The following is a 25,652-nucleotide window of genomic DNA, read 5'->3' as shown; positions in this document are numbered from 1 at the left end:
AGCATTTGGATCACACTAGACTTTATTTCGTATTGTACAGCTGCTACCTCAGGTAATCGAATGCAAGATGGGGAAGTGTAAATGGTGGGAGTAAAGTACTTTCTCAGGAGTTTGGGTTGTTCTTCAGCCATCTCAGGAGGTGGGGATGATTCTAATGTTCTGATCTCAGCTCGAATATTCTTAAGGGTCCGTTCTATTTCAAGGTCAAAGGGTAATAGGTTACATACTCTAGAACGACTCCCTTGCATACACTAGTACTTGATCAGTCAAGCATGCAATAAAAGAAAAATAATAGGTCACGTACTCTAGAACGACTCCCTTGCATACACTAGTGTGGCTCAGCCCACCTGATCACCTATTGAAGGTACACTCGACTCATCATATATTGAATGATAATTCCAATGGTCAAATAATCACCAGGCGTGTGGCGCCTCCAATGATTATCTAGCCATTGGACCCATTATCATCCAACTTAATGGGAAGCTATGACCTAGTTATCTCTATAACTATTTTATTTTAGGAACCTAATAATTTTAGAGAATTTGATTTAATTAAGAATAGATGAGAAAAATCGGTTAATCTGGATCCTCCCACTGACTTCATTAAGTCAGATTAATAAGAACTAGATTTAATCCGGTTAAGGAGACACCTAAAACAGTCATACTGATTTTTCTTAAAGGCTTGGGTCAACTCGAATCATTAAGTGATTTAATCAAAATGTGATTGACCATGTCCACCAGGTAAGTGAGATCGGTGGAAGGGATATGCCATTAACTCGACAAAGACGAATCAGTGCGAGTAGTTTTCAATTAAAAACCACCAGTCAAGTCTGCCAAACTTACCTTAGACACCGACTAGTTAATCAATTTCGATTTGATCACTCAAATGACTCGAGCTCTACCTCTGAGCCTAAATCAAGTTCCATCTTGGTCTAATCAAAGACATGCACTTGATCAATCTACAATTATTGCAAATTGAACTAGAATTACCTTGACCTAATCTAGTTACTACTTAATTAGATTTGATCAATTAATTTTAATAGTCCATGAATGATTCTAACCTTAAGTCTAACCCAATCTTAAGAACTTGATTCAAGCTAACCCAAACCCCCAAGAATTATGCAATATCATTGAATTGAGTTCATAATTCTAGATATAGGTTTTCATGTCACTTAATTCTTAATTAAGTGTAAGCTTATGAAAATTTCAGATCATTGCATATTCTTTTAATTACATATTAATTATAAAGTTTCAGTTCTTAAAACTTATTTTCAAATCTGAGATTTGCAATTAATCATATTTATTTCAGATTTAATTCATGTTTAAATCTTAGATGATTTGTGTTCACATATCACATATACAAACTAATATGAATTAGCTTAAACAACATGCATCATATGCATTTGTTTTCAGATTTGATTTGTCATACAAAATCAGAAAATAAATGAATCATAAATTTTATTTAGATTTAATCTAAACAAGTTTATGATTTCAAATTTATTCATGTTCTTTATATCACGTATACATCAACATGAATTTACCTAGATCTCATGCATCACATGCAACTGATTTTCAGATCTGATTAATTATGAAAAATCAGTAACTAAATCATTCATAAATACTCTTTAGATCTGATCTAAACATATTTATAAATCTTGTATTTAATTACAAAGATTAAAACAGATTTTAATCTACCTTTCATTGTTCATCTTCAAGGATCAATCACAGTGGCACCCCTACATGCCATAGGAGATCCCATCGAATGGGAAAAGAGGGTAACGAACCCTTCTTTCTCCTATGACCAGACGGCCTGATGATTAATCCAATTAGATTACTAAACTGCTCAGATTAATACAATTATTTTAAGCATAAATAATTTAAACATTCAATGAACCTTGGCTCTGATACCATTGAAAGAAATCCTTGCGGGTTGCATGCACTTATTTTCAAAAAATTACAGCGGAAGCATTTAAAAATTAAACTATTTTATTTTTATGCATGCTAGAGATCATATCTCTACAACAAAAATAAGAACCATGATTTAAATATTTATGTAAAGCATGAAACAATGATTCTATGTCTAATATAGAATTCTGAAATTTCAGTAACCTTGAAATTTCAGCAACCATGTTTAAGATCTAATCTTAAATTTAATGAGATCAAATCTCATACCTGATTTTTTGGAGGTCTTGGATGACTCCTTGATCACGCTTTGCAGCCGTACACATGTCCGGCCTCTATAGATTGTCCACGCGAAGCTCTAGGTAGATCGTCTTTTCGCGGGAGTGCTAGCTCGCGTAGGAACGCTGCAATGGCTGAAGCTTTCCCCTTCTAAACACTCAATCTTTGATTGTTCTTTAAGGAGATGGAGGATGGACGTGAGGAAGAAGGAGAAGAAGGGATGGATGCCCTCAGAAAATTTTTTCAAAATTTTTTGAAACCTCTAAATATTTTATATTTTGAACCCTAGGCGTGGGGGTCTTTTATAGCCAAAAGAACCCTCATGTCTCAAGGATTATCCTGGCCAAGATTTTGCTAAATTGAACATAAGGGCAATATCTCCTGTCACCAGGAGGGGTCAATTCCATCTTGACTCACACACCGACTTCGCAAGTACTTGACTGCACCTAGTAACCTTCCGTCACTGAATTAGAAACTCAGATAGTTCGGTACCAAAGTACAATGAGTTGCTTATTGGTCATCGTGATGATCTCAGGTCGGAGGGACACATATACCCATATCCACTCGGAATAATCTCTTGACAGTAGAGTGTTCCGGAATTGGTCACGTTTAGTGAAATGTACTCTTACACTTCATCTGTGTGACATATCAGTGTCTCCACACTACTTGGTTAAGAGGACAACCAACATATATGTCACACAACGACCTAATCTCGATAATGCTGTCGTCCTAGTAACAGCATATCATTTGATCACGAACAATTTTAAGGACTTGAAGATAAATCCTCCTTTATCATAAAATAAGTCCTAAGGACTTCATTATATAAGAGTTCATTTGAAGATGTACAATGAAATGATAAATAATGCCAAATAATACTTTATTAATTTATCAATTTATTTACAAAATTCAATCATCAACATACTGACGATTGACTCTTAGGATACAATTTCCAACAATCTCTTCTGAAATTTTAGAACCATCCAATGCGAACACGGTTCCATCTTCATGCTTGATCTCTGCTGAATTTTTTGATCTATCTTCCTTTGGCAATTCTTCTGGAGTTACATCAGAAAAATTAACTAAAATATGCTCAGATTCAGATAGTATCACTTCTAAAATTTGTTCTTCCACATTGTCTTTCTCTTTGTCCTCAACCTCGGCGAGCTTAGGAGAGATTTCAGGGGAAGGGAAAGGGATCTCAGCGGTAGGAACATCATCAGACGACGCTTCTGAATTTTCAAGACTAGCGCCAAGATCTTCTTCAAAATTCTGCTGATCTTTAGTGGAACAAATGTCAGTGAGGTGTCATCAGCCACCGCACTTAGAGCAATCGGGTTTGCTTTTTCTTTGTGGCATAGGACTCATTGTTTTTTCACTGAATTTTGTTGTTCTTCGCTTCGGATATGTATCCCTATTTGCAAAAATTTTAGATCTTATAGACGGAGAAATACCTCGAGAAGAAGGGGTGCCTTTGTTGCTGCATTCTGAAGGTCGTTGCTCAACTTGTGGTTTGACACGGCTACGACGTCATAGTTCTGCCTTCACAATATCCATCTTTCATGCTAGGGTAGATATTTGATATCGAACTTCATCCATCAGATCATCTTGTTGTCGTTCGATATTGTAGGGATAATATTGATTGTCATAGTAGGTATCATAATAATAGGGATGGCTTCTTCTTGTACTCATGTGGATCGATTTGCTCTGATACCAATTGATACAGAACGAAGGTGAGATGGTTGCTCTGATATCAATTGATGCAGAACGGAGGTGGGGTTTATGTGGTGGACTCAGACGGAAGGGCTGATCTTTGCTCTCTCTTTTTGTTTTTATCAAGTGGCGGTTAGGATTTTGATTGATGGAAAGATGAAGGAAGAAGTAGAAGATGATGATAAAGAGATTGGGTTTTATGAATGGCAGCCAAGTTAAGAAAATGGTGAATAATTGGACTAAGTCTGGAGTTAGAGCGTGGTGATGATGGATGCAAGAAAGATGTAACGAAGATAAGATCCAATCTTGCTGCCCCTTTCTTTTCCCTTGCGGATGGAAGAAGGAAGAGAGGGGAGGGATGGAGGCCGCACGCATGAACCAAGAAGCCAAAAACCCAGGGGGGTGGCCCCTTTTTTATTTTCCCTTTTTCATTAAGCCCTAGGCATGGCTCTTCCTAAAATCTAGGAAGGGCCACGCCATCAGCCCCTTTGGAATCCAATTAGGAGGGGCGTACGCCCCTCCTTTTCTTTTCCCTTGTGCGCACCCTTGATCCAATCAAAAGGGACGTGGGCTGATTTAATTTGGATGTTTAATCCTCTTCTAAAGAGGATTAGGTGGCCTCCAAGACTTATCCATAAGAGTCCTAATTTAATTAGGATCCAATTGAACTATGACTCAATTGAACTCTTCAATCCTAATCCAATTAGGAGTTATCTTTATGTACTAGATCAAAATTAATTAGGACTTTAGAAATCCTAATCCAATTAGAACTCATATAATTTTAGTCTTAATCCAATTAGGACTTTAAGAATCCTACTCTAAGTAGGACTTCTAATTTAATAAGATTAAGCCAAATTAATTAAATCCAATTGATTAAATTTAAATTGCAATTATTCCTTCTTCAACTCACTAACTCTTAGTGGATTAAACCAATTATCAATCAAATTGATAATTATGAACTATTGTGATTCCAAATCACAATTCAACCATCGGATCGGTCAATACCTCTAATATGTGTGACCTCATAGTTTCTATTCTGTCTGGTGGTGAGATATATTGCGATCTCTATCATAATATTATTGAAACTCCTTTCAATGGGTTGAAATAATTTCAACTCTTCTCTTTTGGGTTCACTGATCATCAAGTGAATGCCTTTGAGTCTCACAATCCACCAGTGACACCTAGCAGCATGTAGTAACTACCCAGCATAATGGAATAGATGAACCTCTAGGTGTAGTTAGCATATGATATAGTCCCTCTATTATGGATCCCAACAGGATGGAGGTCATGGATAACTTGTCAAACCCCATCGTCTGTCATATGTCAAGATTTATTCGACTCTAGTTCGAGATTGAAAAACACTTTTTCCAAAAACTACCTTAACCAAGGATTTACGAACTTAGTCTCATAAATTACATAGGATCTCTCCTAATCTATCAAGGTCGATAGATTCCATCTATATGCACCCCTATTCCTACAATGAACCTACTACCGCCAATTTGCACCACAAGGACCCAGATGGATAAGGCCTATGTTTATGTGCTCGTTAAACCACAACAACCTCACTGTGAATAGCCGAGGCATCGCGGACCAGTCATGCAACTGCAACATCAAGTAAGTCACTGACGAGTGGATAGACATCCAAGTGACTACTTACTATGGTCATGCTTAGTACCTTTGTTATCTAACAAGTACTTACACAATTACTCCAGTGTCCCCACACTTGGACTCAAGACTCGTCCATCAAAGAAAGTGATCCGTGCACTAATATCAACGGATCGATCACCGTCGTCATGATGATCCATCGACTAGGAGCAATTCAGAAATTAATCACCAATGACACATACCTCAAATTCTCAACTCTTGAGAATATGCGTCATCATTTTATTAATTTCTTGGACGATTCATGGACACATAAGAACATGAATGAAAAGAATGCCCAACTTAATAAATTCATAATTAGGTCAAGTACAAATTTATGTCTCAGAACAAAATAATGCGTCAGCCAAATTAGCTTATAAGGCATACTTCTAACATGTGTGTGCACGTATCTGTGGGCAAAAAACGATATATGAATTTGTACGTAGCAAAATGCAGGAATTGATAGGCAATTGGGCTTTTTGATGCCATATTAAAATCCAATCCAAAATCTTTAAGTAATGGGTGGATAGCACTTGATGAACAATTCCTAGCCTATTAGACATGGGACTATTCCTCAATAAACTTTTTCTCTGGAAAGAGCTTTAAGAACAATTGAAATCACACTTACCAAGCAGAAGACTAGTTCAATAGCTTCTGATGAAGCATCCTGTAAGGTACTCTACAGCCAAGACACGTCCATGTTGGTCATATCTGGATTTGATTTTATTTATTACCCATTAATTTGGTGTTGCTTTCTTCCCTTGGATTCGTATAAGATTTCTAGTAATCCAAAAAATTATTTACAACTGTTTTTTTCAGAGTTTTTAAAATGCGAATAGGTCTGAATGGATGATCATGAATGAGAGAAAAAAAGGGATGAAGATGGTAGGCTGTTTGTGGACACCATTTTCCTTGGGGATCAACGGTGCGGCGCAGCGACCCCACTCCTCTCAAAGGAAACTCATATGCACACTTCCATTCTTTATGGACTGCACTCCCCTAAATTCACTTTCTCTCACAAGGGAACTGAGGATGCATCTCACAGAAGCAAAATGGACGTGAGTTTATCAATTACGCCAGACGGCCAGGAACCACGATGTCGACGGTCCTTGCTTCATCCATCGCTTAATCCAACGGACCAATTTCTCCTGCACGTGGCGACGGCAACCATCGGACGATTATATTTCATGGGCCGGCACCAGGGCCATTTGATAGGTTCCTCCGCTCCCACCGCCGCTTGTCCATTTATATTACCGAACTGCCGTCAGCCCCAAAGTTTTGCGTCTCTCGATCGCTCTCTCTCGAAGAGAAGAAGGGGAGGAAAAGGCGGCGAAGGAGAAGCGATGGCGATGGCAAGCTTGGCGAGGCGGAGGGCCGGCGACCTCCTCCGGCCGGGGGCAGTGCAGGGAGCTGCCATCTTCCGCGGATTCGCGGCAGCCGCGTCGGCGGAGCAGAACGACGTGGTGGTGATCGGGGGCGGGCCGGGAGGGTACGTGGCGGCGATCAAGGCCGCCCAGATGGGGCTCAAGACCACCTGCATCGAGAAGCGCGGGGCCCTCGGCGGCACCTGCCTCAACGTTGGCTGCATCCCCTCCAAGGTAAAACCCCAAACCCCTCTATCTCTCTCCCTCTCCCTCTCACTCTCTCTCTCTCTCTCTTTCCCCCCTCATTTTTCTGATCTTTCTTCGTGCTGGGGTTTCTTTTTTGATCTCATTCTTTGTATTTTGTTTGTTGATTTCGATATATTTGACGCTTGATTGCATTAAATTATGCGTTTTCCCCCATATGTTTCTGCTTACCTTTTTGGATCTGCAATCTATTTCCCCCTTATTGTGTTCGTATAGATGGGTAAGGACTTTATTCGCGATTCATGGGCATATATTGAGCCAGGAAATAAAATTTTGGTGTTTGTTGTGGTTTTCGTGGCGTTTCCTGAGTTGGCTATTTCCACATCTGAAATTCATGGGCATATATTGAGCCAGGAAATAAAATTTTGGTGTTTGCTGTGGTTTTCGTGGCGTTTCCTGAGTTGGCTATTTCCACATCTGAATCTTAATAAAATACAAATATGGGAATTAGACCAAATCGATTGGGGCAATATTGATCATGTAGTTTGTTTTTTCTTTCATTTGTTTCCCTTTGATTGGTGTCTGGAAGTTGGTAGATTGGTTTGACCTCCAGTAGGGAGGGCTACTCGGGCATGGGGTAAAGGGAGTGTGGGAATGAAGAAGCATAGATTTCTCGGAAATAAATGTTTGTTTGTAGGTGACGTGGGAAACGGCATACTAGATATTCGGAAAAAAAAGGAAACAGCCGATTGTTCGCATCAACCATGAGTAATTTTTCTTTGATTTTTTTTAACGCTGTTATGCTAAATTTGTGCTTTACTCCACCCTCCTTGTATCTGGGGTAATAGGAATCATAAATTTTTTTAGCTAATTCACTTTAAGGGAGTTTAAAATTGAAATCAAGGCCTAATTAAGAAATAAAAGATATTTAGGTGTGGTTGTTTTCTTTGTCCATCCCTGTTTTTATTTTGCAAGGTAATGCAGAGAAAATCCATATTTATTTCCATTGAATTACAGTGGGATTGATGAGATGGAGAGGTACCTTTTGTTTGTCATGTGTTCACTTGCATTATCTAAGATAGGAAAGAAGGCAACTTTGAGGTTTTTGTGGATGTGTGGCGAAGGTAGGAATATAAGTTTAAGGGAAAGTGAGGATGAGATTTATGAGAGAACTTGAAAGAACTTGCACAGACAATTTGGTAGCATTGAATGATAAAGCATTAAAATACATATAGACACCTAGATACAGATGCTTATATATCTTTTTGTGTCTGTGTTATATATGCATGTGCCTATATATTTATGGATATGTGGAAAAGGTAAATTGAGGATCCACTTTGTTGGTCTTGAAATATCATATTTAGAATACCTAGAAATAAAATTTTTATCTAGGAGTCTCGTACCCATGCATCAAATGGATAACAATAGATGATAATAATTCAAGGTCCGCCGTACCGGTACCGGTCGGCGTACCGATGGCCGGCCGGACCGGTACGGTACCGGTCCGGTCCGATACGTACCGGCTGGTACCGGTCCCGTACCGGCCGGTACGCAGTGGTTTCAAAAACCACAGCGCGCGGCGCTGTGGTTCTAAAAAAAAAAAAATTCGTACCGGTGCGAACCGGCCGGTTCGCACCGGTACGAGGCTGGTACCGGCCGGTACGGGCTCCGAACCGGCCGGTACGGGCCCGAACCGGCCGGTACGCACCTGTACCGGCCGGTTCGGATAAAAAACCGGGAAATACCGGTTTTTTATCCGTTCCGGTACCGGTCCACGGCCGGACCGGTACGTACCGGCCCGTATCGGCCGGTACGGGCCGGTACGGCATTCCATGGATGATATCAATAAAGTTAGTATTCTAAAGTATATTGTAGGCTGTAAATCTTGAGTCTTCAAATTGTTGATCTTAATTTGTACATCTTAAAACACATAGAAACCAAAATTCCAACTCTCTCTCTTTCCCTCAAAAAACAAATTTGGATGCTTCTAAAACATAAATCAAATAAAAATACTGTGTCCTGTCAATAAAATTGTCCATTGTGGGGCCACATGATGCATAGAGAATGTCCAAAAGATTTGACCTTTTCTTTTAAGCATTTAAGTGCAGTATAGCATGTTTAACACTCTGGTTTTTCAATTTAGATGTTGAATCGTTAATTTTGCACCAGAAGAATTTAAGCTTCTTTCCTACCGTGAAGATAATAGCTCAACTTTGCTTTTGTGTGTGTGTGTGAGTGTGATAAATTTTTGGAATATTTAGGATGGACAAATAGACAGACAGAAGATTCACATATATTCACACATGCTATTTGGAATAGTTACATACAGATGTCTAAAATTCCCTAAGTGAGGACACATGATTCTTATGGTGACCTGTTTGTATATAACTTAGTTGGTCATGTTGTAGTTGGGCTGTCCTTGTCCTGTGTGAATTTTTGTAACTTATATGTGCTCATGTGATGTGAAAAATCCTATCATTTGGAAGGCATGCCTTGAAATTATGAATTGTAATAGCTGATTAATCTATATTTAACCTATGATATCTGGGATATTTACACACATATATCTGAAATTGCATTAGTGAGAATACATGATTCATATGGTCACCTGTTTGCATATAACTTTGGTGGTCACTTTGTAGTTGGTTTGTTGTACATATCCTCTGTGAATTTCCATGACTTACATTGTTGTGCTGATGTGATGTGAAAAATCCTGGCTATTTTGAGGGTGTGCCTTGAAATTTTGAAATTGTAAATGATTAAAATGCCAAATTGACACAGGAAGAGTGTTGTGATACCAACCAATAAAGGTTTGGTGTGAGAATTTGAGCCAACTGTTCTGGAATTAGATTAGTTGTGATTGGCGGAACTTGTAATCACATCAATTAGCAAAAGTTGCTAGTGTTCACATTGGTCTACTCATGAAGGTTAAACACTTTCGCTATTTCTTACTTATATATTCCCTACAAATAAAGAAGATAATTATTAAAGACTATTGGAGGAAGCATTTTCTAAATTGAAGAGATATTTTACTAAAGAAGAAGATGTTTCAAATCAATCTATGAAATGTGACAAATCATGGAGAAGAAATCAATATGAAATGTGGAAATTAATTGTGGTCCGATAGATGATTTTCATGTTTTAGGGGCCTATGCTAATTAATCCTTGAGTCGGCCGCTGATTAATCAACTGCCAGTATTCAGTATGAAACCTCATGATATGTTATTGGAAGATGTACTAGCCGATGAGGGTGAATGCTGACTTGAATTATGAGAGGAAACTGATCCTGAGGACTAGTTAAGGTAGAATAACATTATATGATTTGTTGTTTGGGGATGCTTCTGCATTATCCGATTTGATGAAATATGATTAATATAGTTATGATGGAATAATCTGAAGAATATCTACTATAGGTTTTACTTCTCTTTTTGAGGCCTCAAAGCAATTTAAACCATGCAAAGTAAGTCAACCTTGCACCATGGATTCGTGATATGCGTTGTCTTTGTAGCTTTGGTGCAATCTTAACACCAAAATCATGCTAGTATTCATTTAAAACTTCAATAGGTATTGTTGCTGGAAATTGGACTCGGGGGCGACCGTCGGCTGAGAAGGAGGAGCTCCGGTGATGGAACGGCAGGAGGAGGCGGTCCGTCGGCGGGCGGCGTTCTCCGGGAGACCTGCAACAAGCCGGTGGCCGGGGTTTCCGGCGCCGGCCCTCCGATGCTTAAGTTAGAGGGGGCTAATATGTCAGAGGAGAGGGGAGGTATGCTTTTTCTGGGTTTCAGAGTCCAACCCCCTCTAAGGTGGAGGGGTTCCCCTTTTATGGAGGGGTTTCCCTTTTATAGAGGGGTATTGTATTACCTGTGAAGTGACGGGGCAAATTGTTCTTTTTTGGTCATAATTGAACACGATCGTGTGCATTAATATAGTGTCGTGGGAGATCAAACCGGAGTCAGTGAGTCGTCGTGGCTGATCAGACGTGGCGGAGTAGCTCAACTGCCTGCCGTGGAGAGCTTGAGATCTGTAGATAACAAGCGCATTGATTGTTGAGTGAACCGGAGATCAGCAGAGGCTATACGCTTTAATGGTTGAGTGAACCGGAGATCAGCAGAGGCCATATGCTTTAATGGTTGAGTGAGCCGGAGAACAGAACAGGCCATGCGCATTAATTGTTGACGGCGAAGCAGGGTATGGTCTCCGGTTGAGCTACGGAAGGGCGTGACGTTAGTAGGTGAGCGGCGAGGTTGGGCTTTTGAAGCTAGGCTCCCGAAGGAGATTAGACCGAGGTCGAATACTATGACGGGGCGTCTCGGAGTCCAGCATTTGGTCGGGCGCCGAGCTGAGCTAGTCACCTTCAGGTTGGGCGCCTTCTGGTCGGGCGCCCTCTGGTCGGGCGCCTCCTGGTCGGGCGCCCGCAGGTTGTTCTGGGATAACTTAGTTTTTTTCCTAACACTACCCCCCAACTTCCTAGTTCGAGAAGCTTGCGAGCTCGGATGTAGGAAGTAGTTGTTTAATGGCGCTCCACACTATTTAATGTTGCATCGGTGGGGGCCAGAAAATTTCGAATTTTTACGGCGCTCCGCACGTTTCAAGGTGTCATTAATAGGAGAAGGCGGGACGACGCCTTTTCACCGTCTGAAACGGCCTCGCGTCGTGGGCTCATGATGGGGCTCCACAATCCGATGAGACGCCGCCTTGATTCGGTATTCAAAGCGTCGATCTGAATAGGATACGCCACTTTGGCCTCCTGGGGCCGACGCGTGGCACAATCGGGACGGGAGGCGGGATTCTGTCTCGCCGATTTGAGCCGTTGGAGGGGTTTATATAAACCCTTGATTCGGTTTCAGGGTTTCTATTCGGTTGTCGTAACCTGGTGTTTCCCAGTATCCCCTTGTTTCTTCCGGCGGCCTCCCGAAGCGGTTACTCCGGTTTTCTCTACTACTCGTCATCTCCGGCGAGGTTTCAGTAGGTGCTTTCTCCCCCCCTCTTTTGTCTGCTTGGAGGTTTTTGTTTTTTGGATTCCTTCCTCTTCTTTTGATTTTTTTTTGGGATGGGTCGTGGTCCGGATGAGTTCGGGTCCACCATGAGTGGTGAGGAAGTAGAGATGGCTGAGGAATGGTTTTTCCCTCAGCGGGGGTTCCGTTTGGAACCTGCGGGGCCGGAGGATCGGATAACGAGGCCGTCCCCTGGTCGGATCGGGGTGTATCTGGAGATACTCTGGGCCGATCTGCGGTTCCCCTTCCATGCGTTTGTGAACGAGCTCCTGGTGACTTACCAACTTGTCCCAGCGCAGTTCGCTCCAAACGCGTGGAGGACGATCATTGGTTTTCTATCCTTGTGCATTGCGCACGGGATACCGACTTCTGTCAACATCTTCCGGTGGTGCTTCTTACTGAAGTCCAACCCGGGAGATGGAGAATGGCTTTACCTTGCCCTTCGGGGTGGCCGGTCATTCTTTCGGGGTGCTCCGACATCCATTCATGGGTGGAAGGAGAAATTCTTCTTTTTGTCCTCCGAGCGGTCATGGGGGTTCGACCCTAGGTGGGGGCAGGCTCGGCTCAAGAATGCTAACAGGCTCCCCAAACTGTCCGAGAAAGAGCAGAGGATCCTCGATGCTCTAAACGGCTTCGAGGAAAACATTCTTCTGAATGACCTCATAAGTGAGGATGCGTTAGTCAACGTAGGCTTGAGCTCGGCGCGCCCTCAGGGTAAGGATGATGGTTTTTGTCATTTGTCCTGCTCTGTCTCTTCTTTCCTAATATTCTGACTTCTCCCTTTCCTGCCTCTACAGACGTTCCGAAAATGGTGACCAAGAACGCAGCCCTCTATGCTCGTTTTCGGAAGAGGGCGGCCGAGATTGGTGGGGCCTCGCCCAAGCCGAGGAAGAAGGCCAAGCTTTCATCTGGTGCCGGCGCCGAGACAAGTACAGCCCAGGGCGGGCCTTCTAGGCCTGCTCGGGAGGTTCCGAGCACCGACCACAGGGGCTCGAGTTCTGCGGGAGCTTCGGCAATGTTGGCTTGCCCGGCTCCCATCTCTCAGCGCCCTGGTCGACGTCCTGTCGAGCAGCGGCGCTCGGCTCCCGAGCAACGGCGCTCGGATCCCGAGCCGGGGAGTAGCCAGGGGGCTCCGAGGTCGCCCCCGCCCCCGCCTAGCCCAGCAAGGCCGAGTCTCCCCGGTCCCTTGGAGGCCGATTCTCAACCAGAGAGGAGGCCTTACCTCCCCTCGTGGGAGGTTTTCGAGGGAGACTCGGCCCTCGACGATCCTGCAGTAGCACGACAGATTTTTCGAGTCGCGCTGCTCCCGGCCGATCAGGCCAAGATTCGGTCCACGAGCTACAACAGCTTCTTGGACGGGATCTACTGCTCCGCGGTCCGGGTAAGTTTACCTCTAGACTCTTGTTTTCATCTTTTAATTTTTAGCCTTGACTCATTTTTTTTCCTTTCATTGTTAACAGCATCTCCACGAGGTCGAGACTCTAATGCACATAGCGTCCGACTATCGGAAGCGGGGCCGAAGATGCCAGCGCGGGCAGGAGGAGGCCGAGAGGAAGCTCCGCCAGGCCGAGGTGAAGCTCGGCGAGGCCGAACTCCTGCGAAAGGAGCTGCTCGCAAGAGTAGAGGCCAGCGAAGGCGAGCTTCGGTCGCGGACCGCGAAGCTCGAGGAGGAGAAGGGCGCGCATGCCCTGGCTAGGTCAGAGGTGCGCGCTACCAAGGTGCGTCTGGCCGAGGCCCGCTCGGCGCTCGCTGTCCGCGAGCAGGAGGTGAAGGATGCTCACCTCAAGGCCCAGGAGCTCGAGGTCCGCGAGAAGAGGGCCCAGAAGGAGGCTCAGCACGCGGTCCAATTCTTCCGAAAATCGGAAGAGTTCCGCGATCTGCTGGAGGAGGAGGCCGTGGAAGGGCTCATCCACGGCTTCGACGATTTCCGCAACCAGCTGAGGCGGCTCTGCCCCGAGTTTGACCTCAATCTGCTCCAATCTGGGGCAGGAGTCGAGGAGCTCGACGCGCCTGAAGACCCGGCTGGGGCCGAAGTTCAGGCGGCCGAGGGCGAGGTTCCCACCAAGGGGGATCTAGAAGGAGCTTCGGATGCTGCCCTCCAAGCTGCTGATATGACTCAGGCCGAGGCGACGGCTGCGGATGACCTCGGAGCAGGGCCCGCCTCTTAGGGTTTTGTTTACCCTCCTTTTTTGTTTATTTTTTCTAAGCAAGGTCGGCCCTTGAGAGTGTATGGCCGAACCTTGGTCTTGTACTTAGCTTTCAGGCTTTCATTAATGAAAATTTCTTTTCCCTAAATTTACGATTGTTCTGTCTTCCACATGGATGAATTTTCGATCATTTAAACTAAAATTCCCTTCGACAAATTTCTCGGGCTCGGCCGAGCCCCGTTTGCGCCTGCCAAGCATGGATCCACTAGGAAACTTTCCGAGCTTCATCGTCTCCGAGCTCGGGTTCGCATTTCGCTAAGTCTTTGAGTTCGGATTCGGATCCTGCCGAGCCCTTGAGCTCGGAATCGAATCTCGCCGGGCCCTGGAGCTCGGATCCGAATTTTCGGAGCGCCGAGCTCGATCTTTTGCCCCCGGAGGGGTTTTGTCAAGCCTTAGGTTAATCTTCCGGAAGGTCTTGGCGGAGTCTTTAGGCTCGGCTTTCCGGGTGTAGGCTTGCAAAGACTTTAAAGTTGGTCCCCGAGGGGATTATAGACCCAAGTCGAGCTATTGTTAGGGCCTTTGTGGCAGTCAACCTTGAATTCGGTTGGCGTCCCGACCAGTAGAATCGAAACATAGTGACTCGGCACTACTAGGCTCGGCTAGAGTGTTTAGGGTCGAGACCGTCGCTACAGGTAGGCGTCGACCTGGACCAACTTTTAGACTCGGCCGAGCCCTCATTTAGGGATTTGCATAGATTAACCTGTAGACTAGTGGTGAGAGCATGCCTGAGGTCGAAAAGACCTCGGCTTATGGTTGGCTCAGACGGGCATCTCGACCTTGATCGGGGGAGCTTCCGAGCTCAGTCGGGATTTTGTCAATCGTTATGGTGCATAAGTAAATGCAATAATGTAGGTGCTAGGTGAGAAGTACCTTTCGCACCGTCGGGGCCGAGCACTCTAGGTGGAGATAGCCGATTCCGCTCTGCGATCGGCTTTTAGAGGCATTCTGTGGCCTGTGGTCCGCTTCCGCGGACAATATTGTCCGTTTGTAGAATGAGACGGCGCTTTGGTCAGGGTCTCGCACAACAGCGTAGCCCACTCCAGCCGATCAGGGGAGAATGTTGTGTAGTCTTGTCTTAGGCGCGCCTGCGCGTTGGAGGGTCCGTGAAGGTCCCATCCTTTGTTGTCTTCCCGAGGTTGAAGGAAATTGTGCTTGCTGTCGACACGCGGGGGATCTTGGCCTTTGTCGAGGGATGAACACGAGGTCGGAGGAGCTCGGGCTTGTTGCCGATCTGGTGACACTTTCCGAGGTTGAGGGAGTTTGGGACTCTACTGTCGACTCACGGGGCATCTCGACCTTAGTCGAGGGATCGTGCGCAAGGTCGAGGGATCTGGGAACGCACTATCGACCTGCGACGCTTTCCGAGGTCGAGGGAGTTTGGGACTCTACTATCGACTCAAGGGACATCCCGACCTTAGTCGAGGAATCGTGCGCAAGGTCGAAGGGTCTGGGAACGCACTATCGACCTACGACGCTTTTCGAGGTCGAGAAAGTTTGGGACTCTACTATCGACTCAAGGGGCATCCCGACCTTAGTCGAGGGATCGTGCGCAAGGTCGAGGGGTCTGGGAACGTACTATCGACCTACGACGCTTCCCGAGGTCGAGGGAGTTTGAGACTCTACTATCGACTCACGGGGCATCCCGACCATAGTCGAGGGATCGTGCGCAAGATCGAGGGGTCTGAGAACGCACTATCGACCTGCGACGCTTTCCGAGGTCGAGGGAGTTTGGGACTCTACTATCGACTCATGGGGCATCCCGAACTGTGTCGAGGTGTTTGAGGGAGATCGAGACTGAGCTCGATAGCAGCGCAGCGAGGTGCTTCGGGCTTAACTGGAGCATCCGAGCTTGGTCGGGCATCCGAGCTTGGTCGGGATTTCCTGGGATTCACGAGCGTCCCAACATAAGGAGTATGAAATGATTAATGGAGAACCGTAAGCAAATCATCATAAGTGGAGTGAGAGTGGTATTCCTGTTTGTCGATGATCCGAAGGGTTCATTGGTAGTACATTCAAAGGTTCTCGGAGTTCTAGCTTCGAGGGATAAAAGTTTCCTTAAGAGACTCCAATTTGTACGCTCCAGGCCGCTGGACTTGCGCGATTCGGTAAGGTCCTTTCCAGTTTGGGGCTAGTTTTTCCTGCTCGGTGGGCTGATAAGCCTCAGCCCTCCTGAGGACGAGATCTCCTACTTTGAAGAGCTTGGCTTTTACTCGGGAGTTGTAGTGTTGTGCCGTTTTCCGTTGATACCTCGCCATACGAACTCGGGCCGCCTCCCTGATTTTCTCGATGAGGTCCAGGTTGCCTCTGAGTTGGGAGGAGTTGGAGGCTGTGTTGTAGTGTTCCACCCTTGGTGAGGGGAGTTCAACTTCCAGAGGAATAACAGCTTCCGTTCCGTATGCCAGGTTGAAGGGGGTTTTGCCGGTGGGGAGCCGAAATGTTGTTCTGTAGGCCCAGAGGACATTGTAGAGGTCTTCAACCCATTGCCCCTTGAATCGGTCGAGCCTGGCTTTGAGTCCCTGAAAGATGGTGCGATTTGTCACCTCGGTTTCTCCATTTGTTTGTGGATGGGCGACCGAGGTGAAGCGGTGATCGATGCCGAGCTCGGAGCAGAATTCTCTGAAACGGATGTTGTCAAACTGACGACCGTTATCAGATATAAGGATGCGGGGGAGTCCAAATCTACAGATGATTGACTTCCACACAAAGTTCCGCATTTTTTGCTCGGTGATCCGGGCCACCGGTTCAGCTTCGACCCACTTGGTGAAATAGTCGATGGAGACGACCAGATATTTTCTTTGCCCAGTTGCCAGGAGAAATGGCCCTAGGATGTCGATTCCCCACTGGGCGAATGGCCAAGGGGCACTGATCGAGGTCAGCGGGGCCGAAGGTCGGCGCTGGATATTAGCGTTCTGCTGGCATCTGTCGCACCTTCAGACAAAGTCCGTTGCGTCCTTTTGGAGTGTGGGCCAAAAGTATCCTTGGCGCAAGATTTTATGAGCCAGCGCTCGGCCTCCCAGATGGTTTCCGCATATTCCTTCATGAACCTCTCGCATAGCATAGTCCGCTTCTGACGGGCGGAGGCATCTGAGGAGAGGAGAGGTGAAGGATTTTCGGTAGAGCTTGCCTTCATACAATATGAATCGGGAGGCTAGACGCCTGATTCGGCGAGCTTCAGGCTCATCATTGGGGAGGACTTCACTTTGTAAATAATTAATGAGCTCGTCCATCCAACTCGGCTCGGTGTCTATGCACATGAGCGCGCCAGCGGAAGGAGCGTGCCGGCTCCGCGTTGGGCGCCTCATACTCCGCCTCATTGTTCGAAGCTGGGAACTCGAGGCACAGGGCCTGCTCAGCCACTACTCCGTCCGGGCTGGTGAGGATGAGACCTGCTCCGCTACCCCCCGAGGTCGAAGAGCCATCCATATATAGGGCCCATGGCTGCCCCGGGGTTTCTTTTGTTGGCATGAGCGGGTGCTCGGGGTCGTCCGGCAAAGTGCACTCCACGATGAAATCGGCGAGTGCCTGGGCTTTGATTGCCGGTCTTGGACAGTATTCGAGGTCGAACTCCCCGAGCTCGACTGCCCACTTGGCAATCCTCCCGGCACGATCCGATCGCTGCAGAATCTGCTTCATCGGTTGGTCGGTCAGTATGGCCACAGTGTGAGCCTGAAAATAGGGTCGGAGCCTCCGAGCCGAGATGACCAGGGCAAAAGTTATTTTCTCCAATTTGGAGTATCTTGTCTTGGCATCCCTCAGGATCCGGCTGGTGTAGTACACTGGTCTCTGGAGCTTATTCTCTTCCCGTACCAGAACTGAACTCACCGCAACTGGGGAGACGACTAGGTACAAATAGAGGAGCTCGCCCTGCTGGGGTTTGGTGAGCAACGGAGGAGAGGCGAGAAGGCGCCTAAGCTCTTCGAAAGCTTGCTGGCATTCCTCCGACCATAAGAAGTCCTTCGGTCGCTTGAGGATTTTGAAGAATAGGAGGCACCGCTCGGCCGACCTGGAGACGAATCTCCCCAGAGCCGCGATCCGTCCGGTGAGCTGCTGTACCTTCTTGACTGTCTTTGGCGGCACCATCTCCTGCAGTGCCCGGATCTTTTCGGGGTTAGCTTCGACTTCACGCTGGGTTACTATGAAGCCCAGAAATTTGCCTGAGGTGACTCCGAACACACACTTCGCCGGATTGAGCTTCATTTGGTACTTTCTGAGCTTGGAGAATGTTTCATTGAGGTCAGCCACATGGTGCTCTGCTGTTCGGCTTTTCACCAGCATGTCATCCACATAGACCTCCATGTTTCGGCCTATCTGGTCTTTGAAGATTTGGCTAACCAGTCTTTGGTATATGGCTCTTGCATTCTTCAACCCGAACGGCATCACTTTGTAACAATAAGTACCCTTATCGGTGATGAAAGCCGTCTTCTTCTCATCTTCTGGCGCCATTCGGATTTGATTGTATCCCGAGAAGGCGTCCATGAAGATCAGCAGCTGATGTCCCGAAGTAGAATCGACGAGTTGGTCGATGCTGGGGAGGGAGAAACTATTCTTCGGGCAGGCCTTGTTCAGGTCGGTGTAGTCCACGCACATACGCCATTTTCCATTGGCTTTTTTCACGAGGACCACATTGGCGAGCCAGTCCGAATAGAAGACCTCCCGAATGAAGCCGGCCTCGAGGAGTTTGTCCACCTCCTCTGCTGCTGCTCGTCGTTCCGGGGCGGAGCCCCGTTTTTTCTGTCGCACAGGTCTGCAGGTTGGCTTTACTTGGAGCCGGTGGACCATGACCTCAGGGTTGATTCCCGGCATGTCGGCGGACGACCAGGCGAAGATGTCCATGTTGGTCCGAAGGAACTCGATCAGGCGGTCCCTCTCGAGGGAACTCAGGCCGGAGCCGACCTGCACGGTTAGCTCTAGGCAATTTTCTTGTAAAGGAATCTGAGTAAGAAGCTCACCAGGTTCCACCCGTTTCTTCCAAGTGTTGTCCCGCACCTCCAAGGTTTCAATGGGCAGCGCCTGATTTGATGTTTGGGTTGGCGCCTCGGCAGTTTGTTCGCCATGGCTTGGTGCTTCAGCTTTAGCCGGTTGCTTTGCTTTATGGGTTGCCATATAGCACCGCTTAGCTATCAGCTGATCTCCACGAACTTCGCCTATTTCTTGGTCGGTGGGGAACCGTACGAACAAGTGGTAAGTCGAGACCACGGCTCGGAGAGCATTTAGCCCTGGTCGTCCGAGAATGGCGTTGTAGGCCGAAGGTAGGCGGACCACAAGAAAGTCCATCCTCACAGTACTTTCTCGGAGGGCGAGCCCGACCATGAGCAGGACTCCACTGGGATTGAATCCTCGGTAAATCCGACCAACGGAGCATTCATTCTCCGAAGCTGGTTCTCTGTCATCCCCATTTTTTGATAGGTGTCATAGTACAAGACGTTTGCCGAGCTTCCATTATCTACTAAGACGCGTTTTACATCAAACTTATTTACAATCATAGAGATGACCACAGCATCATCATGAGGAGTTTCAACTCCTTTCAAGTCTTCGTTCGAGAACGAGATGGCTTCAGAAGTGCGCAGGCGCTTCGGGGGATCCCTTTCCTCGGCTGGCCCTCCGACCGAGGTTCCTCCGATGGTGTTGATGGTGCCTGCGATGGGTCTGTTGGCATTCGGATCTTCGGGCTGCTCGGCGTTTTCTGCTGGCCTCCTTTCCTCGCGCCGGTTCCGTACAAACCGGTTCAGCACTCCACGACGGATGAGTGCCTCGATCTCGTCCCGAAGCCGGAAGCAATCCTTTGTATTATAGCCGTGGTCTCGATGGAAGCGGCAATACTTCCTAGGATTGCGGTAAGCTCTGGGATCCCTTATCGGGGGCGGAGGCCAAAAATAATCTCGGTCCTCGATCTCCATCAGGATCTCTGTCCGGGGAGCGTTGAGGAGAGTGTAATTCTCATACCTCCCTGGCGGTACTCGTGGCCGTGCTGGAGATCTTGGTCGGGGCGGGGACCTTGGTCTGCGCTGTACCTACTGCCGAGGTGGACTCCTTAGCCGCGGCAAGTTTTTGATTCGGCGGGGAGACAGGCTTCGCTGGCGGCCGCGCTCCTCGCGGCGTTTCTTCTGCTTCTTTGAAGCCTGCTCGGTCGCACCCCGCCTGGAGGCGATGGCCTCCTCAGCCTTTGCATACTTCCGAGCTCGGGTCAGCATTTCGGTGAAGTCAGCAGGAAAGCTCTTCTCGATGGAGAAGAGGAATCTGTAGGAGCGAGCCCCAGTCTTCAGTGCCGACATGGCTATCGACTGGTCGAGCTCGCAAACCTCCCAGGTTGCAGCGGTGAAGCGGTCGAGGTACTCCCTGAGAGATTCACCCTCCCGTTGCCTGACGTCCAGGAGGGAATCCGACGTTCGCCGCTGGCGCCGGCTGGCAGCAAAGTTGGTGGCGAACTGCCTGCCGAGCTGCTCAAAAGAGGAGACCGTGCTCAGCTTTAGCCTAGAAAACCAAATCCGAGCCGTTCCCCTAGAGTTGCTGGGAAGGCCTTGCAGAGCACAGCCTCCGAAGATCCTTGCAGTGCCATAAGGGCTCTGTAGCTCTCCAAATGATCGAGGGGGTCGGCAGTCCCAATGTAGGGCTCCACTTGGGGCATTTTGAATCTGGGTGGAACCGGCTCATCCTCGATCTGGTGGGAGAAGGAGGTCTTGGTGGTAAACTCGAAGTCGCCCTCTCGTCTTGCTTTTCTGCTGTGAAGCGCCTCGATCTGGCGCTCAAAGTTTTCAACCTTCCTGTCGAGTTCTCCAACCTGGGGGATTGCCACAGTAGTCTGCTCCGGCTCACGGCGGTCCGGGGCCGACTCGGCCTCCGAAAACTGTAGCCTCCTGTCTATGCTCTTCCCCGGCAATTTTCTTCGAGGAGACGCTCGGGCCGAGTCTTGGCGACAGCATCGCTCTTCGTTGTTGGCCCTTGAGGAGCCGTGAAGGTTTTGACCCTAGGGCACTAGTCCATTTGGGGGGAGCACTGGCCGGAGCTGGGCCTGCGAAGGCGGCATAGGTGGGGCTTCCCCATGTTGCAGTCCTTGAACAGCAGTGGCCAAGGCCTGAACCTGCTGGACCAGGATGTTGAACTGTTCCGGCTGGACCTGGGGAGTTGGATCAGCCGGAGATGGCGAGTTCCGGACAGAGTGTCCGAGGCTTTGTGGGAGACGCCGGGAGACATTAGAGGCTCCTTTACTTCTCAACTTTATGGCCGCGACTCGGTCCCTTCCTCTAGCGCCAACTGTTGCTGGAAATTGGACCCGGGGGCGACCGTCGGCTGAGAAGGAGGAGCTCCGATGCTGGAACGGCAGGAGGAGGCGGTCCGTCGGCGGGCGGCGTTCTCCGGGAGACCTGCAACAAGCCGGTGGTCGGGGTTTCCGGCGCCGGCCCTCCGATGCTTAAGTCAGAGGGGGCTAATATGTTAGAGGAGAGGGGAGGTATGCTTTTTCTGGGTTTCAGAGTCCAACCCCCTCTAAGGTGGAGGGGTTCCCTTTTTATAGAGGGGTATTGTATTATCTGTGAAGTGACGGGGCAAATGGTTCTTTTTTGGTCATAATTGAACACAATCGTGTGCATTAATATAGTGTCGTGGGAGATCAAACCGGAGTCAGTGAGTCGTCGTGGCTGATCAGACGTGGCGGAGTAGCTCAACTGCCTGCCGTGGAGGGCTTGAGATCCGTAGATAACAAGCGCATTGATTGTTGAGTGAACCAGAGATCAGCAGAGGCCATACGCTTTAATGGTTGAGTGAACCGGAGATCAGCAGAGGCTATACGCTTTAATGGTTGAGTGAGCCAGAGAACAGAACAGGCCATGCGCATTAATTGTTGACTGCGAAGCAGGGTATTGTCTCCGGTTGAGCTACGGAAGGGCGTGACGTTAGTAGGTGAGCGGCGAGGTTGGGCTTTGGAAGCTAGGCTCCCGAAGGAGATTAGACCGAGGTCGAATACTATGACGGGGCGTCTCGGAGTCCAGCATTTGGTCGGGCGCCAAGCTGAGCTAGTCGCCTTCAGGTGGGGCGCCCTCTGGTCGGGCGCCCGCAGGTTGTTCTGGGATAACTTAGTTTTTCCCCTAACAGGTATGGTAAGCTAGTTTGGTATATTATGAGCAAGCTAGCTGTTGGTAGACTGTTCTGGTTGAGTTGCAGTAATGTCTTGACTGTATCTTAGGATAAGCTTAGCCTACATATGGTTAGATTGGATCTATTTGCTTTCTTTCCACACCCCTTCCCTCTTCGAAAGTGTAGTTCAGTAGTTTTACAGTTTAGTGGTAAAGTATCATGTAGTGGACAACCTCATCAGTAGAGGCATCAAACAAGCTTCATTTATGACACTGATTTATTTACACAATTTTCAGGCACTTCTTCACTCCTCTCATATGTACCATGAAGCCAAGCATGCATTCCCAAGTCATGGTGTCAAATTTTCTCAGCTTGAAATTGATCTTCCTGCTATGATGGCACAGAAAGACAAAGCTGTCTCTGGTCTAACCCGAGGAATTGAAGGCCTTTTTAAGAAAAACAAGGTAAACTATGTCAAAGGCTTTGGTAAGTTTGTTTCGGCCTCTGAAGTATCTGTCAACACCCTTGAAGGGGAGAATACTGTTGTTAGGGGCAAGAATATCATAATCGCCACTGGTTCTGATGTCAAATCCCTACCTGGAGTTGCAATTGATGAGAAGAAGATTGTATCATCCACTGGGGCTCTGTCTTTGTCAGAGATCCCAAAGAAACTGGTGGTTATTGGTGCAGGCTACATTGGATTGGAGATGGGTTCTGTTTGGGGTCGACTTGGTTCAGAGGTGACTGTTGTTGAGTTTGCACCAGACATTGTCCCAACCATGGATGGTGAAGTCCGGAAGCAATTCCAGCGCATGCTCGAGAAACAGAAAATGAAGTTCATGCTCAAGACGAAGGTTGTTGGGGTTGACACATCCGTAGATGGGGTTAAGCTGACCGTTGAACCTGCAGCTGGCGGAGAGCAGAGCACACTTGAAGCTGATGTAGTTCTTGTGTCAGCTGGTAGAGTCCCATTCACAGCTGGGCTTGGGCTGGAAACTATTGGTGTCCAGATTGACAAGGCTGGAAGAATCTTAGTCGATCACCATTTTATGACAAATGTGAAAGGAGTATATGCCATCGGAGATGTGATTCCAGGGCCAATGCTTGCTCACAAGGCAGAAGAGGATGGTGTTGCATGTGTAGAGTTTATTGCAGGTAAGGAGGGCCATGTGGACTATGATATGGTTCCTGGAGTGGTGTATACCCATCCTGAGGTGGCATCAGTTGGTAAAACAGAGGAGCAGGTTAAGGCCCTGGGTGTGGCTTATCAGGTGGGCAAGTTCCCATTCATGGCAAACAGTCGTGCAAAGGCCATTGATGATGCTGAGGGATTGGTGAAGATACTGGCTGAGAAAGAAACTGACAAAATTCTAGGAGTGCACATAATGGCACCTAATGCAGGGGAGCTTATCCATGAGGCTGTGCTAGCACTGCAATATGGGGCTGCAAGTGAGGACATAGCTCGAACATGCCATGCACACCCAACTATGAGTGAGGCTGTGAAGGAAGCTGCTATGGCTACTTACGACAAACCCATTCACATGTAGTGGGCACTTGCTAGCTCAAGAACTTGGAAGATTTTGAAATAATTTTTGGATCCCTTCAGAAAATTTCTTGAATTTCTTACGATGTTTTGTTGTTGTTGTAAGCACCTGTCTATAATTTAGCTCATGTTGCCTCCCTTAGGTCATCTGCTTTGATTTGCCTTTTCTTGTAGAATCAGAATAAAAGCAGAGAACTATAGAGTGAGACAATTGCCATAAGCATTTGAGTTCAGAAACACAGGAACCCTGCTAGGGTTCCAAGAAAATTTGGTAAACACTGCTTCAGAAAAACTGGATTTCAGTTTATTCTGTTTTTTAGTTAGTGCCATGTTTGATTTGAATTATGGGATGCTCAGCAGATGAAACTGCAGTTTTCAATGGTCATGCTGGTTTTGGTTGCGAGTGCTGAAAATATATAATAGAAGGCATTTGATCTTGTTATCAGGTTTCAACATCTTGTAGACGAAACTGGACAAAAGTTTCATCAGTTTTTGCTTTCATATATAAAAGACATGATACCTTTGCCGCAAGTATCTCAGGCTTATCAAATTTAATGAATACTTTTTCAGCATTCTTGGTTTGGGTTTAAGACAGCAATTTGACAAGTGTGGTTATTGTGTAGGTACCACTATGTTGTTTTCTCACTCTACTTTTATCTCATTTTCATTTCCACAGTGAAACTCTAGAAGACGAGAATTTTTAAAAGTTCAATGTCTCGGTTGGGTTGGTTTAAAGTTTGATATGCTGAAGTTGTGAAATGATCACTAGCAGCCTATATGCAGCCTTGCCTACTTTTAAAAGCTTTAGTTTCAACGTTGGATATCTTATAGGTGGCCAAGAAGTGAAGAATTTTATTTGCATGTTAGCACTTGTTCACATTAGAGAAGTCAGACTCTGTCCTGTATGGTTCAGGAGCAGGATCTTAATTTCAGGGAGAAATTTTGCTCTCCATCAATAAAATTTTACACAGCATGGCAAGCTTTCTACTAGTCAAAAATGAGTAGGGAGGATCTTTATATTGGATATTTAAACCGTCATGCAGCTCTAATTATATCTTTTGAAGGAGAAACTTGGATTAACAAGGATGCAACGCATGTGCATCTGTTACTTTGGATACAGCATTGAAGCGGCATATTCTTTCTATATGAATGCTTTTGGGTATTGGTACAGGAATAGCACTTATGCTTGCTTAAGTTCCAGCATCGACTTATTTGGTCCGCAGCGGTGTCATCCGATTCCTTCTCTTGTCCCAAGCCGAAGGGAAAGAGGATCCAGATCACTGAGCAGCTTTACCTGAGCTTGTGCACAAGCTCGTCCGACTTTGGATAAGAAAGGGATCAATTCATATAGCTCTAATGTGAATACATCCAGCCACATCAAAAGAAAGTAAAGAGTAAAATTATTGATGCCAAATCATGCAAATTTTGAGAATTAGCTACTTGTAGATCCTTATGCAGTTAAGTGAAATAGGCTACATGCAGTGTTGCAACTTGATTGAATTAGCATATTTTAGATGTGAAATTGATCTAAAGCTAATCCAATCCAACCCAAATTGAAGTTATTTAGATGATTATTATTATTATTATTATTATTATTATTATTATTATTATTATTATTATTATGGTGTAAATGGTAATTCATATAGCTCTAACGTGAGTACATCCAGCCAAATCAAAAGAAAGTAAAGAGTAAAATTATTGATGCCAAATCATGCAAATTATTGAGAATTAGCTACATG

At 46.6% G+C, this 25,652-nt stretch overlaps 1 protein-coding gene across 1 annotated transcript; it reads left to right on the top strand.

Moving 5' to 3' along the window:
* Positions 1 to 6,674: 6,674 nt before the first annotated feature.
* On the top strand, positions 6,675 to 24,258 carry LOC103697276 (dihydrolipoyl dehydrogenase, mitochondrial-like). The gene is made up of 2 exons (XM_008779108.3): positions 6,675 to 7,129; positions 22,667 to 24,258. The coding sequence occupies exons 1-2, from the start codon at positions 6,719 to 6,721 to the stop codon at positions 23,915 to 23,917; spliced, it is 1,662 nt and encodes a 553-aa protein (XP_008777330.1). The 5' UTR covers positions 6,675 to 6,718; the 3' UTR covers positions 23,918 to 24,258.
* The last annotated feature ends 1,394 nt before the right edge of the window (positions 24,259 to 25,652 follow it).

This window comes from Phoenix dactylifera, chromosome 12, assembly GCF_009389715.1.
Source record: "Phoenix dactylifera cultivar Barhee BC4 chromosome 12, palm_55x_up_171113_PBpolish2nd_filt_p, whole genome shotgun sequence".
In the NCBI taxonomy this organism is placed as follows: domain Eukaryota; kingdom Viridiplantae; phylum Streptophyta; class Magnoliopsida; order Arecales; family Arecaceae; genus Phoenix; species Phoenix dactylifera.
The sequence above is the reverse complement of the archived record's forward strand: the minus strand, read 5'-3'. Positions and strand labels throughout refer to the sequence as shown.